The following is a 20249-nucleotide window of genomic DNA, read 5'->3' as shown; positions in this document are numbered from 1 at the left end:
TGAGATCATGACCTGCCTTCGGCTCAGGTCATGATCTCAGGGTCCTGGGATCGAGTCCCGCATCGGGCTCTCTGCTCGGCAGGGAGCCTGCTTCCCTCTCTCTATGCCTGCCTCTCCATCTACTTGTGATTTCTCTCTGTCAAATAAATAAATAAAAAATCTTAAAAAAAAAAAAAAAAAAAAGAGCCATAACTGAACTTCTTACCCAATGTTTTCCGACTTCTTTCCACAGCTGTTCTTCGCGTTTGTTCAAACATTGCTTCCAAATCAAATGTGCGAGCTTTTTTTCCTAAACAGAAATAAGTAGCAAACTGTGATCTTCTTGCATTAAGCTGGCCAAACATTAGGTAATCCATAAACACTTATTAAACAGTTGATATTCATTTAGTCTGTTTAATTTATAGCATGGCTATAAGAAAAATACCTAGGAAGAAAGAGTTTACTTCCCAGGAAAATTTTAATGACAGTCTCATCATTAATAGGTCGAATTTCCCATCCTCCTTTAATATACCTGGACTCTACCCCTGAAATCTACAACACTGGTCATAGGCAGAATGGAGAATGTTCATACCCTAATCTCTGGAACCCGGGAATATGTTACATTACAGGACAAAAAAGACTTTGTAGATCTAATTAAGGTTATGGACTTCAAAACAGATTATCCTAGTTGGCCCTGTCTAATCACAGATGACCCTACAAGCAAAGAAGCAGAACAGATGCAGCTAAAGTCAGAGAGATGTGAAGTGTGAGACGGACTGGAAATACTAGCTGGAGTTTTCAGATGACGACAGTAATGCAAGCACCTTAAGAAGCGGAGATTCCGGGGCGCCTGGGTGGCTCAGTGGGTTAAGCCGCTGCCTTTGGCTCAGGTCAAGATCTCGGGGTCCTGGGATCGGGCCCCGCATCGGGCTCTCTGCTCGGCGGGGAGCCTGCTTCCCTCTCTCTCTCTGCCTGCCTCTCTGCCTACTTGTGATCTCTCTGTCAGATAAAAAAAAAAAAACTAAAAAAAAAAAAAAAAAAAAAAAAGAAGCGGAGATTCCCACCTGACAGCAATTAAGGAAACAGAGGCCTCATCCCTAAAACCACAAGAAACTAAATTCTTTTTTTTTTTTTTTTAAAGATTTTTTATTTATTTATTTGACAGAGAGAAATCACAAGTAGATGGAGAGGCAGGCAGAGAGAGAGAGGGAAGCAGGCTCTCTGCTCAGCAGAGAGCCCGATGCGGGACTCGATCCCAGGACTCTGAGATCATGACCTGAGCCGAAGGCAGCGGCTTAACCCACTGAGCCACCCAGGCGCCCAAGAAACTAAATTCTGACAACAATGTGAATGGGCTTGGAAGCAATATTATATTTGTTTTCACTGCCTTTTAAAAAAAAATAATAATGTTATTAAAATAATAATGTTAGTAAGAATATGGTAAAAATGTCATTCTTACATAATACTGACTTTGGTATAAAATGAAACAATCTTTCTGAAGGGCATTATGACAAAATGTATCAATTAATTTTAAAGATTTTATTTATTTATCTGACAGATAGAGATCACAAATAGGCGAGAGGCAGACAGAGAGAGAGGAGGAAGCTGGCTCCCTGCTGAGCAGAGAGCCCAATGCAGGGCTGGATCCCAGGACCCTGGGATCATGACCTGAGCCAAAGGCAGATGCTTTAACCCACTGAGCCACCCAAGCGCCCTGTATCAATTAATTTTAAAAGATATATACCCAGGAGCACCTAGGTGGCTTAGTCAGTTAAGCATAGGACTCCTGATCTCAGTGTCATGAGTTCAAGCCCCAGGTTGGGTTCCACACTGGCTGGGAAGCCTGCTTAAAAAATAAATTTAAAAAATAAATAAATAAATAAATTTTTAAAAATTAAAAAATTAAAAAAGATATATATCCAATGTTTTTGGTTACTTTTTAATATATTTTTATTATAGTCCCTTCTTTAGAAATTTATCCTATGGAAATTCTTCTTTATAAAAAGAAAGTTTTATTCATAAAGATATTCTTTTTAGTATTAGTAATAGAAGTTAGAATTAGAAACTATGTAGGCCAAAATTATGACACTTCTATTAAATGTACTATCCAGCCATTAAAAATGTTTTGGGGGGTGCCTGGGTGGCTCAGTGGGTTACGCCGCTGCCTTCGGCTCAGGTCATGATCTCAGGGTCCTGGGATCGAGTCCCGCATCAGGCTCTCTGCTTGGCGGGGAGCCTGCTTCCCTCTCTCTCTCTCTCTGCCTGCCTCTCCATCTACTTGTGATTTCTCTCTGTCAAATAAATAAATAAAATCTTTAAAAAAAAAATGTTTTGGAAGAGCACGTTATAATATGGAAAATCCTCAAAGTATTAAGAATTAAAATACATAATTAAGAATAACATAAAATTGTACATACATATGATCTTAACTTTCTTGATAAATATACAACAGGGAAGAATAGAAAAATAACTTCTAAGTCTTGATTTCTAGATCATGCAATTAAGGATTTTACTTCTTCCTTATTTGTTTTTCAGATTTTCTGCTATTAATTTGTGTTACTTTTGAAATTAGGGAGGAAACTATTTTAAAGAACTGAAACAAAATTAAATAGTATAGGGACACCTGGGTGGCTCAGTCGGTTAAGCATCTGCCTTCACCTCAGTTCATAATCCCATGGTCCCAGGATGGAGCCCGGCCTCGGGTTCCTTATTCTGCAGGGAGCCTGCTTCTTCCTCTGCCTGCCACTCCCCCTGCTTGTGTGCTTGCTCACTCTCTCTTTCTCTCTCTGGCAAATAAATAAAATCATTTTTAAAGACCGACAAAACGAAATACTATAGTAATACATAACTATATAGTATATTTGCAAACCCGACCAGCTATGGGTAAAAATGTGGCAGAAGACATTACCATAATAAATGGGCATATGAACACCAACAAGAGACCTGGAAATAACAGCCTGATATTTGTTCCATCCAGGACCCAAGAGAAATGGGAAGAAGATTTACATTTGTTTCTTACAAGCAGGATGTTTTCAACAGATGACTACATCTCTGTTTGAAATGTTCTTCTTTATCTCACAGCAAGACTCTACAGAGAGACTGAAGTGACAATTCCAGGGAAGAAAGGCTTTAATCTAAAAGGATTTAGTAACTCATAATTATCACTCAATGCACCACTTGTTGCCAGAAAGGCCATCTCACTGCAGACCACAGTCAATGGTTAGCTCTCAGCCTCAGGACACAAAAAGACAACTCCCTCCACGAACCAACACCTCCACAGCATAGGTCACAAAGCTATCTTTCCCACAAGCCTTCCCATAAGCGTCACCTTAGCGGGTCCCAACAGTCAAGCAAGAATTAGCGGATGGGAAAGAGACTACGGAGAAATGGCAAGGCATACACTAGAGCGCAAGTAACCAGGGCTTGGTGCAGCGGAGCGTGCGGACCAGAGGTGCCAGCTGGGTCTCCTCTCTCAACCTGCCGGTCTTAAAAGCCCTGCAAAAGGAGACGGGGCTAAGCGTTAAGACGGTCACTCACCGAACCCCGTGAAGCCCATGGTGACCGCCAGCTGCGGATCCGGTCCGGACGCGTCTGAGCCTGTCACTGGGGCAAGAGGAGGAGGAGACCTCGTTAGTGCGGCGACCCCGGCGACCCCTAGCCCTCCCCGCCCTGCCTGGCATCGCCCCCACGGAACCTACCTTCGCTGGGCCCCGGGCGCTCCATGGCAAGCCGCCCGCCGCAGATCTAGCCACAGCCACAGCACAAACACCTGCGGAAGACTCGGGGCAAAACCAACAGGAAGTATCGCCTTGGAGAGACGCCGCGGCGAAGGCCAAGAGCGTCGCCTTCCGCGAGGGGATGGCGGTCCCCGGAGCTGCGCCGCCCTACCGGGTTGGCGGGGCATAAGCGCCGCCGAGATCACCTACTTACTCCACCCACTGGCTGGAAACATTACGTAGTTTGTGTCAGCACCCTTATCTTTTTCTCTTTCTACCTCCCTCCCTCCGTCCCTCCCTCCCTTCTTTTTTTCCCTACATTTTGTTCAGTTATTATATATGATTGGTATAATAAGCATTTAGAAAAAGAAAGAGTATACAGGTCCTACAAGCAACAAGTAAATCCCGTGGATACCCACCCTTAGGCAGTATTTCTCAGTCTCCGCTGCGTATTAGTATCCCCTGGGGAGGTGTTTTGTTTTGTCTTCCCTTGATTTGTTTTGTATTGAAGTACAGTTGACACAATGCTACATTAGTTTCAGACATTCAACATAGTGATTCAACAAGTCTATATATTATGCCCATGAGGGGAGCTACTATTTATCACCATACTACACTATTACAATACCCTTGACTGGATCCCCTATCCTGTACCTTTTATACCCAGGACCAATTCATTCCAGGACTGGAAGGAAGCCTATGTCTTCCCTCTCCCTTGCCCCTATTTTGCCCATCCTCCTCCCTCTGGCAACCATCAGTTTGTTCTCTGTATTTATGGGTCTGTTTCTTCCTTTTGAGTGTGTGTGTGTTTCTTAGACTCTACATATCAGTAAAATTATATGATCTTTGTCTTTGTCTGACTTATTTCAGTTTGCAGAAGCCTCCCTGGGTCCATCCACGTTGTTGCAGATGTCAAGATCTCATACATTTTTGTGAACACCCTTTATTTTTAAGATGCATTTACTGCCAAGGTGACACAGTCCTCACAGAATTCTGAAGAAAAACCAAAAAACTCCCTCTTAGCATTTTGTCCTTTTCTATGAGGAAATGCTCACAGTTATCCACCCTTTGAGTATATTTTAAGGAAAAAAAATAGTATTTACTACATGACTAAAAAGTACACAGAAGCCTGTGTAGCTAAGATTGGCAAAAATGCGCTAAGGGCATTTGGCTTATTTGGTTAAGTGCCTGAATCTTGATCTCAGCTCAGGTCTTGATCTCAGGATCATGAGTTCAAGCCCTGTGTTGGGCTCCATGCTGGGAGTGGAGCCTACTTTAAAAAAAAAAAAATTCTCTAGGGGCGCCTGGGTGACTCGGTTAAGTGTCTGCCTTCAGCTCAGGTCATGATCTCAGGGTCCTGGGATGGAGTCCTGGATGGGGCTCCCTTGCCCAGCAGGCAGTCGGCTTCTCCCTCTCCTTCTGCCTCTGCCCCTACACCTGCTTGTGCACAGTCTCTCTCAAATAAATAAAATCTTTTTAAAAATAGATAAATACAATAAATGCTCTAAATCTTGTATTCTTAGCCCAAGCCTCCCTCTGGCTATCAGTCATGATTGCTTATAGAGTTTCCCAGTCCACAGCAAGGGTTTCCAAAGCACTTTAACATATTTATTATATCTTTACTTCATATTTGATTCTAATTTCTTTACAACACAACTCCTTACCTGTGCTACAAACTAATGGCATATTAATCTTTCTATTTCTAAATTCTAGCAAAGCCATATATAGTCCTAATAAATGTTGCTGAATAAAAGTATTTTCATAGAGTTACTCATTAGACTAACTACTACACCTTAGTGTCCAATCTCAAATTATGCTTTAGTACGCACCCTAAATGATAACTATCACGTCTACTATCACTTCCATTGTTCTTAAAATGCAAATGATTCACATGGCCCCCAAAGCCTTTCCAACCTCATCATGTTCTATTTTCCACTACGCCAGTCTTCTTTCAGCTCAATAAGCAGCCTCAGAGAATATCATGTCTGGAAAACTCTGACTCTTCACCAGTCTCCATGCCCTTTATTGAATCCTACTCAACCTTCAGAACTCACTTGATTTTTTTTTGAAGACTTTATTTATTTTTTTGACAGAGAAAGAGACAACGAGAGAGAGAACACAAGCAAGGCGAATGGGAGAGGGAGAAGCAGGCTTCCAGCTGAGCAGGGAGCCTGATGTAGGGCTCAATCCTAGGACCCTGGGATCATGACTTCAGCCGAAGTCAGATGCTTAAGGACTGAGCCACACAGGTGCCCCTAATGAGGATACTTTAAAAAAACCCTAAATACCTAGTAAGGCTAGTCTACTTAAATAGGGAGCTACTTGAGCAGTGGTTCTCAAAGTGTATTCTGTGGATTCCTGTAAAGGGGTGCATGAGATCAAAATTATTTTCATAATGGGGCACCTGGGTGGCCCAGTGGGTTAAGCCTCTGCTCAGGTCATGGCCTCAGGGTCCTGGGATCGAGCCTGCTTCCCCCTTTCCCTCTGCCTGACTCTCTACCTACTTGTGATCTATCTCTCTCTCTCTCTCTCTCTGCCAAATAAAATCTTTTAAAAAATTATTTTCATAATAATACTAAGACATTTGCTTTTTTCATGCTATTGCCATTTGCACTTACAATGCAGAAGCAATAGTGGGTAAAACTGCCTCAGCATAAATTAAGGCAGTTACAAGCAAATTGTTGTAGTAGTTCTTGTATTCCTGTTACATTCCCACTTTAAACACAAATGAATGAAATGAGTTTGTCACTTCAAGGAAAATAACTCACTATACTTGCTACTAACGGAAATTTGAGCTTTTAAGATAAAATTAGACTCCTGAGAAACTTACCAAGATTGTATCAAGGTTGTATCAACAACCATAAGCCTGACAACTTCTTAATATTTGAAAATTTTGTTAAAGATTTTTCTTTTTTTTCTATTAGTTAATGAAATGTGTCAACATTTGGAAGTTCTGTATAACTTAGAGAACCAATATTTCCCAAATGACCAACACATAAAGTTACAGAATCATGCATGGATAGAAGGTCCAAAATATTAGACAAGTGGTTTTTAATTTAACAATTTCAAAAAAATTCACTGATGGTTTCAAATTCCACATCATAACTAACTTTTAAGAAGCTATACTACTTGGGGTAGCGTGCATGGGTGGCTCAGCAAGTTAAGCGGCTGCCTTTGGCTCAGGTCATGATTCCAGGTTCCTGGGATTGAGCTCCACATCAGGCTCCCTGTTCAACGAGGAGCCTGCTTCCCCATCTCCCTTTCCCCCCCAACTCGTGAGCTCTCATTCTCTCTCAAATAAGTAAGTTTTTCAATTTTTTAAAAAGAAAAACTATACCATTTGGGATGCCTGGATGGCTTAGTTGGCCAACTGAGTGGCCAACTCTTAGTTTCAATTCAGGTCTTGATCATGAGTTCAACCTCTGTGTTGGGCTCTACTCTGGGAGTAGAGCCCACTTAAAAAACAAAACAAAACAAAACAAAACTATACCGCTTGTCAAGTTTTGGTAATCTATCAGAGAATAACATTCACAACTATCTAAAAAGGTCATTAAAATACTTCTCCCTTTCCCATCACAAAACTGTGAGAGGCCCACTTTTCTTCGTATATTTCAAGTAAACAGATCACAACATACCACAAATGCAGATATGAAAATCTAGCTATCTTACCTGTCTTATTAAGCCAGACATTTAAGAGATTTGGAAAAATGAAAAATAATTCATTCTTCTAATATCTACTTTTAGAAACTATAGTGGTTTTCCATAAAATTTGTGTCATTTAATTAAAATGAATTTTTAAATTAAATTTAAAATGGATTATATTAAATTAAAATGGATTAGGCTTATTCTTTTATTTTTTAAAAGATTTTACTTACTTAAACGACACAGAAAAAGACAAAGCACAAGCAGGGGAAGCATCAGGCTGAGGGAGAAGCAGGCTCTCTGCTGATCAAGGAGCAGGGAGTCCAACATGGGACTTGATCCCAGGACCCTAGGATCATGACCTGAGCTAAAGGAGTCACTTAACTACAGAGCCACCCAGGTGCCGCAAGGCTTATTGTTTTAAATGACTTTTTAAATTTCTTGTTTTTAGGAGATATTAGCAATTATTAACAAATACAACCCACACAAAACAAAAACTCTTTGTAATCCTTAATAAAAGTCTCAAGAGTTTCTGAGAAAAAAGTTTTAAAATCACTGGTTAAGGAAGACTTCACACTTCTCCTGTAAAGGGCTAGATGGTAAGTATTTTAGGCTTTGGGGCCCTGTGGTCTGTGTAACAATTACTCAACTCAACAGCTGTAGCTCGAAAGCAACCGTAGGCAATATACAAATGAACAGAAGTCCTTGGACTTGGGCCCCTGGGAATATTATTGGAGTGCAGGAACATTAGACCACTATTGCCAGATCATCCAATTTGTGGAATTAAAAAGTCTCAGTCATATGTTTTATCTTAAATTAAAACAAACAAACCCTGCTCCAAACCATCAGTTTTCAATCTGTGTTCTCCCAAATAAAAGAAAGTTGATGGCTGGAGAACCATCTGCCGATTTATTCACCAATAATACAAATCTAATTTTTCCTGATATATTTACTATGAAGTTTTAAGTTATACCTATAGATCTGTAACATCTCAGAAATTTAATATTCAGAAATTCAGTCAACCCCTCATTTGAGGAAGCAAAATATAATTCAAGTAGCAAAGACCATAGTTTAGCAAAGACTATAGTTTTTTATCCTGGGCATGGGGCACAAGAGCACCTGGCTCAAGGGGTCCCAAACACACAAGGTTCAGCACTCACCACTGAAAAATCAAAAAGCAGAGAAACAAGTGGTGATGAAGCAAGAAAGGAATTCATTTGAGTGAGGCCAACACTGCGAAGACAGCAGACTAGTGTTTCAAAGTGCTGAAAATACTCCTAGGTTTATATAAGGAAAATGGGGGACAAAGTTCCGTAAATTTCAGTAAGTGGGCAGTAGAAGTCAGATCCATCATTATCTTGGGGGTCAACTACAGGCAGGTTTTGCTGGCTCAGGGCAGTCCTAATTGTTTGAGGGGGTACTTTCGGTTCCCATCACAGGATGCTTTGCCAGCAGAATCTTTGGCCTGAGTTAAAAGACAAGCTGGAAAGAAAAACCTAATCAATTAGAAAGTTTGAGATCAAAATGGAGGTAGCTGAAGTCCTCTTTCAGTTTAGCTTGTTAATAAGGGGTAATTCAGTTACTGATTAGCTGAACTATTAAGAATGTAAGCAGATGAAGCTTAAGTGTGGTTCTAAATGAACGCTAAATAAGGACAAATCTAGTATTTCTAAATGAGGAATGCACTTTGAAAGAGTGCTTTGATTTGTCTTCTATGTGAAATGAAGCCTATCTTACTTCTTCTTGCTCATCTTATCCTCCTACTGCAATTAATACATACCCCATAAAAATTAGGGTGATGCACTTTATTGCTTTACTTGTGTGTCCCTGCATGAAGCAACTTGAGGACAGGAATGGGTCATTTGATATTCCCAGCACCAGGCACAGTGCCTGGCACAAATTATAAATTCAATGTCTGTAGGACTTGGTGATGTATTGGGTGATCTCCTTTAGAGGGGTCCCTCTACTTTGTGCTGGGAATCCACCAATGAATTAGAACACTCTTCTTCCGCTCTGTAATGAGAAACAAAGGAAGGCATCAGCCTCCTGCATGCAACGAATGACTCAGTAAAGACACAATTCTTCATAGGAACAGTCGCCATACACAAATAGAAAAGCCTGAATATTTTTGAATTAGGTTCCACGTTGCGGTGGAACTCACCAGCCAGACACCCAGAATCACATGCTCTACTGACTGACCCGGCCAGTAAATTCTGATGAATTTACAGTGAAGCCCATAACAAATGTAGTGAAATTTTGGTTCACACGTAAACTCTTTCTGGCAAACTACCGACTCCTATCCACTCTTGAAAAGAAGTTGTGTGGAATGCCAAAGATTAAGTAGTTGCAGTTGGGAGAGTCTAACCTGCAAAGCTCGAGACACCAAGATCCAGCGCTCGCGAAACCCACCAGAACCCGAGCAGCCTGCGCTGCCGGGATCTACCCAGCTGCCACTTACCCGACCCCTGCTCCCTTCCACCTCCCCCACCCCCCACCCCGACCCTCTCCTTCCCGGGTCCTTCCCCCTTTCTTTTCTCCATTCCCTAGATAACCTCCACGGATTTTCTACTCCCCCACCCTCAAGCTCCCAGCCCAAGTCCTGGAAAGCGCCTCGGCTCAGTGGCTCCGCCCCCTAACGTCCAGCACCCCTTCCACAACTTCCTCTCCTCGGCTTCAAAACGCAGCCTTCAAATTCCCCTCCAGATGGACCGGAAGTGCGTCATGCACAAGCGCCGAGGCGCTCGTTTGGCGCGCGCGCTCTAAGCTGTGGGTCTGAGCCGGGGTGTTGGATTTTCTCTCTTTTCTTCTTGGTTTTTTACTTTTTCCAGACACTGGTGTCTCCGAGTCGCGACATGCCGTCTTCTTTACTGGGCTCGGCGATGCCGGCCTCCACGTCGGCCTCAGCCTTGCAGGAAGCTCTGGAAAATGCAGGGCGGCTCATCGACCGTCAGTTGCAAGAAGACCGCATGTACCCGGACCTTTCCGAGCTTCTCATGGTGTCTGCCCCAAGTGAGTGATCAGTGCCCATTTGGTGACTGCTTTCTCAGCCGAAAGGACTCTCGCCTGACTTCCTAACTAGGCCTTATCCCCAGGTTGGGCCCAGCGAAAACATTTTGAGATTGAGCTGTTTGCTACATTTCTAAGAGCGAAAAAGAGTCTCTTTTTCGTTTATTTTCCTGTCCTCACTTCATTGCCGATAATTGAAAGGGGAGGAATGACGAGCAACCCATTTGAAGCAAAGACCCCAAACTTAACGAGCTGCTCACTGCCACCAAGTGTTCGCTAAGGCCAGTTGAGTAGGATCGCCTGATCCAAGTCTCATTCTTGTTGATTCCTCATTAACTTTAGACTAAAACAGAAGAGCAAACGAAATTTGGAAATTTACCATCTTCTCTCAAAGATAGCCTTTATTATGTGTAGAGTTAGTGTAATACGAAGTCCTGTAATACGCAGAACTGGAATTCTCTGTATAAATAAATACAGGGTCCCGTATTTATTAAAGAAATAAATATTTGTTATTTCATTATCTGTGAAATAAAGGAAGAGAGCAGGGATATTAGCTGTGATGATGGACAGGGAAGGTAAGGCAGTGTATGGGCCAACAAAAGAGAGGTGAGGGGAAACGTACTTTGTATCATGGTTTTAAATTAATGACCAGGTTCCTCAAGGCATGGAGTTACATAAGTTGTTTAAGAAAAAAAAAGTGGCCCCTTTTTGAGACCTATATTGGAGAAAAGAAGCTTAATACAGAGACAAGGTTTTCGGTAAACAATAACCGAGATAAAGTAATAAGGATAATCTGTGCAATGTTAACCTAAAAGACACTTCTGGCGATTTATAAAAATTGAGTAGACTTGTAGTCAGAGAAAGATAGAAGTGAAACACATGTAGTATTTGTTTCTGGCAGTTGCTCACCAATGTTTATAAGAACTGAGTGGCCTATTAGCAACTCTCATCTTGAACAGCATTACTCCCTTTGACCTCCTTAGATTTGAAAAGCAAGATGTAAAAACAGTCCATACATTCTTGTCCTCTTATCTGATTCAAATAGATTCTATCCACCTTAACACCAACCTCTTCAACCTAATCTCCTCCCTTTCTTCCATCCAATTCTCAAACTCTTTGTTCCAGTCACACAGAATTGAACATGTTTTTCATAAAAAGCTCCCTTTCAGGATTCCATTTTATGTCGTCATTTACTGCATCACTTATGGAATGTTCTTTCTTCTTTGCTTGGCATTCTTCCAGACTCCCTTGAATATCACTTCTTTGTGAGGGCTTTCTTAACCATTCACACTTTCACCAGAGTTATTAATTCCATCCTTTGTATTTCCATTGTCATTTAACATGTGCAATATCCTATTAAAATTATGTTTTAAGATTAAATAGGATGCTTGGGATTTGCTTCAAAAAATCCAGTAGGGAAGTCGTACCTAAGACTATAAATGAAACATGATCAGTCATGTATTGGTAATTGTTGAAACTGGGTAATCAAATCAGTACATAGGAATTGATTGCATTTTCCTCCCTAGTTGTATATTTTAAATTCCCATGATACTTTTAGAATTTCTTTTATATATCCGTTTTCCCCAGTATCTTTGTACTTAAAGAGAGCCTGGAGAGGTGCCTGGGATAAACATAAGTTATCAGTCAGATCCAAAGAACACCTCCCTGTTCAAGACATAGAAAGGACAGGCTGAATAGAGTAGCCCACTTGTGCCCTTAGTTGACTCTGAGAGCAAGTTGCCCAATGTGAACATTTTATAGAGCAGTCTGTGGTTTCCCCCAATAAAATATTGCATATGTGGTATTATTTGTATTTCTTATTGGTCTTGGGGGGTGGTCTAACAGAAAAATGCATAGATTGTTTTAATCTATTAATATTTAAGTGGGAAATGAAATAGCTCTTTTCCCCCAATCAGTATTTTGTTCACAGTTGTTTTATATGACAATCACAAAGTGGTTTTATAAATATTTGCCCATTTCAGATTAGTAAAATAATAGGAAAAAAACCTAAATTATTGAACTAAGTATTTCCTTTTTTTTTTTTTAAAGATTCCATTCATTTATTTGACAGACAGAGATCACAAGTAGGCAGAGAGGCAAGCAGAGAGAGAGAGAGGAAGAAGCAGGCTCCCCGCCCAGCAGAGAGCCCGATGCGGGGCTCAATCCCAGGATCCTGGGATCATGACCTGAGCTAAAAGCAAAGGCATTAGCCCACGGAGCCACCCAGGCGCCCCAAGTATTTCCTTTCTTATGGAATCTTTGTGAAAGATAATCTTCTGTTTAGGGCTGAAACCTGTAATTGCCCCCACGTTAACACTGGATTTTCCCAGGCCTTGTTTGTGTTGAGTCAGAACTATTTTCTCTTTTTACCTTTACAACCACCAGAGGTAGTTTTATTTTGTAGCTTGCAGTGCTTCAGTATGCCTAGTTGGTGCCCAAAACATTATTATTTTAATAAATGCTTTGTTGTATTACTTGCAGATAATCCCACTGTTTCTGGCATGTCAGATATGGATTATCCTCTACAAGGACCTGGTTTGCTGTCAGTACCCAACCTTCCAGAGATCAGTTCCATCCGAAGAGTTCCTCTCCCACCTGAACTTGTTGAACAGTTTGGACGTATCCTGTTACCTTGTTTTTAATTCCTTAAAGTTTTTTAAAATTGCTATTCTTTTTATTATTCTTGCTTTGTGTTTAATTGGTGTGTGTATATCAGTTCATTTAAGAGCTTTATTTGAAAAACATTTTAGGGCACCTGGGTGGCTCAGTGGGTTAAGCCCCTGCCTTTGGCTCCGGTAATGATCTCAGGGTCCTGGGATCGAGTTCCACATTGGGCTCTCTGCTCAGCAGGGAGGCTGCTTCCTCCTCTCTCTCTCTCTGCCTGCCTCTCTGCCTACTTGTGATCTCTCTCTGTCAAATAAATAAATAAAATCTTAAAAAAAATTTTTTTTTTTTAATTATGTGGGTAGTTTGCCATGTGCCTAGAAAATTTCATATAACATTGAATGTTGAAAATTGAATCACATTTTAATTTTTCTGGGACACTGAAGAGAGTAAATTGTTTACAAGGAGTTCTGCATTTTTTTAAATGATATTCTTACAAAGTAATACTTTCCAGTTAAATGCTATAGAAGGAAGCTTTTACCACTACATTTTAGCTGGAAGACCTGTGATTTTTATTTTTATTTTTTCTCGTATTTTAATTTTAAAACTGGGATGTTGTTCTAAAATTGTTTAAAACAATCTGCCAGGTACTTCTTTTTGCCCCTCCAAAAATTTTTGGTGTGGTTTTGCACTTACTGCTCTCTTAGAATTAAAGTTTATAAATGATTGCATTTCTAAGGATCACAATAAGAATGTAACACTAATGGCATCTTTGTAGACTGAGTTGCTAGAGGAGTTTTCTTTTTTTTTTTTTTTTTTTTTAAAGATTTTATTTATTTATTTGACAGAGAGAAATCACAAGTAGATGGAGAGGCAGGCAGAGAGAGAGAGAGGGAAACAGGCTCCCTGCTGAGCAGAGAGCCCGATGTGGGACTCGATCCCAGGACCCTGAGATCATGACCTGAGCCGAAGGCAGCGGCTTAACCCACTGAGCCACCCAGGTGCCCTAGAGGAGTTTTCTTATCCTCTAGAAAGATTTTATCTAATTTTTTTAAGTGTGGCATACCCTATAAAGGCATTAGATTTATAGTTATTTCCTAGGAAGCTTTTTTATCAATCTATAGCCCTCATAATATAGATATTAAGATGCTGTACTAATATTTAATGAGACTTAAAAGTATGTTAATCTACTTAAAGTGAAAGCATTACAAATTTCATGACAATCTGATTCAAAAATAAAGGAAATGGAAATTTAAGGAAATACTTGTAAGTAGAAAAACTATTAGAATTTAATATTTTCCCTAAAATTTTCAGTGTTTCTCCGAGACTTGATGAAATAGTGTTATTAAATATAAAACATACCTTATTTCATATTCTACTCTTATTTAGTTTCTTAATATTCTTTAACCTTTTTTTTTTTTAGTTTTTTTTTTTTTTTAAGATTTTATTTATTTATTTAACAGATCACGAGTAGGCAGAGAGGCAGACAGAGAGTGAGAGAGGAGGAAGCAGGCTCCCCGCTAAGCAGAGAGCCCGATGTGGGGTCCGATCCCAGGACCCTGGGATCATGACCTGAGCCGAAGGCAGACGCTTTAATCCACTGAGCCACCCAGGTGCCCCTTTTTTAGTTTTGTGTTAGATTTTATTTATTTATTTGACAGAGAGAGAGATCACAAGTGGGCAGAGAGGCAGGCAGAGGGAGGGGGAGAAGCAGGCTCCCTGCTGAGCAGAAGCCCAATGCAGGGTTCGATCCCAAGACCCTGAGACCATGACTTAAGCTGAAGGCAGAGGCTTAGCCCACTGAGCCACCCAGGTGCCCCTATATTCTTTAATCTTCTGATAATACTATTTCTGCAAGAAACATTAGGAAATTATTTCATAATTGTTTCCTTGTCTTATAATTACATAATATAATTCAGTTGTATTATTTATAAGAGGCTTGCAGATTGTCAAGCTATGACTTTAGCATCCATGTGCTTTTTTTTTTTTTTTTTAATCAGTCTTGCTCTTACACAATTGGAGAAACTAGTCCAGTAAGTTTTTCATGGTGTTATGGTCAAAATTTAATGGTGTTATTCGCAATCAGCAAGTCAGTAATGGTGAAAACATTTCACTTGTCCTTTAGAATACATTTTAAGTGGTCAGATAGCATTATTTAGAAATTATAAATTACAGGTTTATTTCTGTCATGGCTATGTTTTTCGTTAAACTCATTAGAAATTAAGATATTTTATTTTCTCTTTCTATTAAAGAGTGTTTAGGTTGTGACTTTTTAATCATAAATTTTAAATCAAAATCTAAGCAAATTTAAGAAAGATAAGATTGCAGTCATTTGCCTTACATCCACATGACTTCAGATATGCAGTGTAACTGCATGATGGGTGTGTTTCCTCCAATCAGCAGAGCTTGGCTCACAATCGACAGTGACATATTCATGTGGAACTATGAAGATGGGTATGTATTTAATGCTGGTTTGCTGTAGCATGATTAGAATTTAGATAATCTTAACTGCAGCTATTGTTCTACCCATCAGAAGCTGCCTGGTTTCTCTTTCATTCATGTAACATCTGGATAAGTGCTTCTCTGTATGCATAACAATCACCTGGGTAGGGGGTTAAAATGTGGGTTCTGTTTCAGTAGTTCTGAGTGAGCCTCAGGAGTCTACATTGTAACAGACTCCCGGTGATGCTGCCAGTCTAAGTACCACTCTGAGTAGCAGGGGGCTAGTTGCCAAACTCTTACCATCCAATAAGATAGCCTATCAGTAGTGTTTAGAGAGATGGTTTGACGTTTTGAGGATCTCTATTTTCGATGCATTTCTATGCATTGAAAGTCTCTTAACTTACTGAAGTGACTAACCAATTTTGCTGGTCTGTGATCTTAATCTTTGTGTAATTTGAATGTATGTCATAGTCTGAGTGAAGGTCCAAGACATTCTAGCTAAAATAAAGCTTATTGTTCTAGTAATCTCACCTGGCTTTCTGGAGATAAGTGGGTTAATGAAAGGAGGGCCCATGTAGTTGTTAATCTTTCCTTGGGTGACTAAAACATCTGTTAGGAACCACACATATACACTGTATCATTGAGTTGAAGTGACCCTAAATGTGACAACTTGAACTTGTAGCTTAAGTGAAACCATTTTTGTTTACTGATTTTTATTTAATTACAACTTTTCATAGCTAGAGTTATGACTGAATTATTACGTAGTCCTAATAGCAGTAATACACGGTTGTGATTGTTCTTCATATACCCTGAACTTTAGTTTGTTGTGTAATTGTAACATGGTCATTTTGATACTAAGGAATAAAACCTCTTCATTTAGGCAAGAGTGTATTTAAGAAAATCAAATGCCAAAAAACTATGTAATATATAAATGTAAGAGTCATTCCCCTAAAAAGGATTTTCCCTTTAATGAAAATTGGCATATTTCCATTAACATCTAACATATCCATCATAATAAAATATTGAATTAATTGCAAATTTTTCAGTGGTTATCTTCAAATATTAGTTCTGCCCCACTCTCTCCCTCTTTGTTTGTTAGATTTGTTAGATTTTTTGATGTTCTTCAACAGGTTTTGAATGCTCTGTTCTTTTTTTTTTTTTTTAAGATTTTATTTATTTATTTGACAGAGAGATCACAAGTAGACGGAGGGAGAGGCAGGCAGAGAGAGAGAGGGAAGCAGGCTCCCTGCTGAGCAGAGAGCCCGATGCAGGACTCGATCCCAGGACCCTGAGATCATGACATGAGCCGAAGGCAGGTCATGAGCCACTAAGCCACCCAGGCACCCCTGGATGCTCTATTTTTGTTTCATTCCTTTTTTTTAATTCTTTTTGTTTCAGTTTGGACAATTTCTATTGACCCAACTTCAGGATCACAGATTCTTTTGTTGGCTATGTCAAGTCTACTTCAAAAGTTCTTACAAAATGCTCTTTCTCTGTGCTGTACTTTTTATATCTAATATTTTCACTTGTTTATTTCTTGCAATTTTCACCTCTCTGCTGAAATTCCTTATCTGTTTGTTTATATTGTTCACTTTTTCCATTAGCACCTATACAATATTAATCAGATTTATTTATTTTGACTTTACTATCTGTAGTTCAGACATCAGGATCATAGCTGAGTCCATTTCTGTTGATTACTTTGTTTCTTGACAGGCTTTTTTTCCCTGTGCTTTTTGTGTCTCATGTGTTCTTTGAAAGCTAGATATCATGTGTAGGACAGTGGATAATGCAGTAAATAGTATTTATCCTTAGAAATAGGCCTAGCAGGTTAAGCCTTTATAATGGAGAGTTGAGCTGAGTTTGGTTTTGTCATTACTGTAGTCACCTTTAGTGGACCATAAGTTTCAAATTCCTATAGAATTATTTGTACTTAGGATACAGGTTGGGATGCTGGAGATTTTTTCTCAATGTTTCTCTTCTACTCTCGAACTTATTCTTTCCCCTAAAAAAAGCTTATTTTTCTGAAGAGGTCGTGCCCCAGCAGTAGAATGGCTGTTACTTGAGCCTTGCAATCTGGTTGGGGGAAAGTTTGGGATGGGGAGCAGCATTCCTTGGTTTGTGCTTATTAGTCTTAGATACGCCTGTGTGTCTAGATCTTGGAATTTAAACAGTTTTGTTTGCTGATTTATTTTTCACTATATTCTGATGTCTTAAAGAACATTTGTTTTTTTTAAGATTTTTTTTTTTTTTTTATTCATTTGACAGAGAGAGAGATCACAAGCAGGCAGAGAGGCAGGCAGAGAAAGAGGAAGAGAAGCAGAGAGCTGAGCAGAGAGCCTGATATGGGGCTCGATCCCAGGACCCCGGGATCATGACCTGAGCCGAAGGCAGAGGCTTAACCCACTCAGCCACCCAGGCGCCCCTTCAAGAACATTTTAGATAAAACTTTGTTTTCTTTATATGTGTAACATGTTTTTCTTTAACTGTTGACAGAGGAGACCTTGCCTATTTTGATGGACTCAGTGAGACCATTCTTGCTGTGGGACTTGTGAAACCAAAACCTGGTAAGAAATAAAAATGTAATGAATATTTTACATATGTATATACATGGAACTGAATAACAGCACATTTTAATATAGTTGAAATTTTGAAGTTTGATCTGAATTCTAATTAGAAATATGTATAGTGATTAGGAATATTTAACAGTTTATTCATGGTAGAGGTGAGTTTGTCTTTAAATTGTTACACTGGGACACCTGGCTGGCTCAGTCGGTAAAGCATGTGACTCTGGATATCAGGATCATGAGTTCAAGCCCCATCTTATGTATAGAGGTTACATTAAAAAAAATATTTTTAATAAATAAAATTGTTAAATTATAATTTTTGAATTTTGTTTTGCTTGTTTTTTATTACTCTCATTGAATTACTTAAATTTTTTGCATTATACATTTTTTTTTAAAGATTTTATTTATTTATTTGACAGACAGAGATTACAATAGGCAGAGAAGCAGGCAGAGAGATAGGAGGAAGCAGACTCCCTGCTGAGCAGAGAGCCCGATGCGGTGCTTGATCCCAGGACCCTGGGATCATGACCTGAGCCAAAGGCAGAGGCTTTAGCCCACTGAGCCACCCAGGCGCCCCCGCTTATACATTTTTATCAGTCACTGAATTTAATGTAAAAGCCATTTTTATCTCTCTATCATTTTTTTAGTCTTGATAGCCAATAGAAATGAAAAGAGTTCAGAATAAGTCTTAAAGAAATGGCAAGCTTTAAGAGTCAACTTCATTGTGCCAGATTTTTTTATCAGAGCTAATGATAGTAATAGATTGATTTAAATTTAATATACATTTTTTTTGATGTATGAGAAATCTTCCTACAATGGGAAATAGTACACAAAATAGTTTGTAAGGCCTAAATAAAATCTTTTGAGGTCACAGCTGCTTTGAAATGATATTCACATGGTGCAAACATGCAGTCTTATACACTGTTTACTTGATTACACTGGAAATTTACTTCCTTAACATAGAACCTCAACGTATTCTTCACCATGAGATATGTATCTCTCTTTACTACATTAAAAGTTTAAAAAAAAAATTTATTCACTGGGTGGTGCAGTCCATTAGGCATCCAACTCTTGGTTTTGGCTCAGGTCATGATCTCAGGGTTATGAGATTGAGCCCTGCATGGGGCTCCACACTCAGTGCAGAGTGCCTAAGACTGTCCCTCTCCCTCTGCTCCTGTCCCCTGCTTGCTCACATGTGCTCACTCTCAAATGTGCTCTCTCTCAAAATAAATAGATCTTTTTTTTAAGAAAAGTTACTGTCTAAAGTTTATTCATAGTAACAATGGAGGGCTGTCCCTGCTCTGTATTTTAATAAATATAAATTGTCTCTCTTAAAAAAAAGTAAAATTTAACTCTATGCAAATATAAACTTCAGTGCAAAATTAAAATTATGATGAGTCTTTGATATGACAACGAAGTTGTGATCTTTGATAATGAAACAATTCTTTCTTCTTTTGGGAGAGAGTGTGCAAGGGGACGCAGAGGGGCTAAGGGAGAGAGAATCCTAAGCAGGCTCCATACCCAGCAAAGAGTTGGACTCTGGGGCTGGATCTCACTACCATGAGGTCATGACTTGAGCCAATATCAAGAGTCAGACACTTAACAGAATGAGCCACCTTGATTATAAAACAACTCTGACGTTGCTGTCCATAAGCACTGAAAATTCTAACTTGAACATAATGTTAAAGCTAACAAAGTCCATATCTTATTTCGCCTATTCCAGGAAAATATTATTCTTAAAGTCATTGTTTTCTAAGTTCACCTCTTTGGCAAGAGTTTGCTTCATTGGCAAGAAGAGTATGAATACATGTTTCAATTTTATGATTGTTTGAATAAAACAGAGTTCTTCAGTGTTTTCTAGCATTTGCAGGTTTTTGTCTGCAGAGAAATTGACAAGAGTTAATCACACTTCTCTGAGTTCAGGGAAGCATTTTCCATGTATTGAAAGAGTCACGTGTTGTCTAGCTTCATTTGCATCTTCCAGGGAGGTAACTTAGCTGAATTATGGCTTTGGGACATTATTTATTATAGTGATTATGAGTAATTAGTGATTATGAGTCATTTGACCTCATCTGTATGACCAACTAGGGCTACCACCAAAGTCAAATCATGGGTAAACTTCTTCCTGGAAGTTATTTTTGGAATGGTCTTTCCTTGTCTAAAACAGTAAACCTCCTACCTCAAGTTCACTCAATTAGTTCTGAAAATTCAGTGGACTTTTCAGTAGAAGAGAACTTTATATTTTGATATTACTGAACCAGCATCTTTGAAAAGGCATCAATTTATACTGTCATAG

At 39.4% G+C, this 20249-nt stretch overlaps 2 protein-coding genes across 2 annotated transcripts in view; one reads left to right on the top strand and one right to left on the bottom strand.

Annotated features, from left to right (window-relative positions):
• WDR70 (WD repeat domain 70) overlaps nucleotides 1-3797 on the bottom strand; it is a 298705-nt gene extending 294908 nt beyond the window's left edge. The window contains exons 1-3 of the mRNA XM_059417015.1: nucleotides 3678-3797; nucleotides 3517-3582; nucleotides 206-289 (exon numbers count right to left, since the gene is read on the bottom strand). Of these exons, the coding sequence (XP_059272998.1) occupies nucleotides 206-289; nucleotides 3517-3582; nucleotides 3678-3702 (175 nt within the window). The 5' untranslated portion in view covers nucleotides 3703-3797. The remainder of the gene's footprint in view (nucleotides 1-205; nucleotides 290-3516; nucleotides 3583-3677) is intronic.
• A 6271-nt stretch (nucleotides 3798-10068) lies between these two features.
• Nucleotides 10069-20249, top strand: part of NUP155 (nucleoporin 155) — a 67771-nt gene continuing 57590 nt past the window's right edge. Inside the window, exons 1-4 of the mRNA XM_059417014.1 lie at nucleotides 10069-10346; nucleotides 12825-12962; nucleotides 15305-15401; nucleotides 17883-17953. Of these exons, the coding sequence (XP_059272997.1) occupies nucleotides 10190-10346; nucleotides 12825-12962; nucleotides 15305-15401; nucleotides 17883-17953 (463 nt within the window). The 5' untranslated portion in view covers nucleotides 10069-10189. The remainder of the gene's footprint in view (nucleotides 10347-12824; nucleotides 12963-15304; nucleotides 15402-17882; nucleotides 17954-20249) is intronic.

This window comes from Mustela nigripes, chromosome 12 (genome assembly GCF_022355385.1).
Source record: "Mustela nigripes isolate SB6536 chromosome 12, MUSNIG.SB6536, whole genome shotgun sequence".
Lineage (NCBI taxonomy): Eukaryota > Metazoa > Chordata > Mammalia > Carnivora > Mustelidae > Mustela > Mustela nigripes.
The sequence above is the reverse complement of the archived record's forward strand: the minus strand, read 5'-3'. Positions and strand labels throughout refer to the sequence as shown.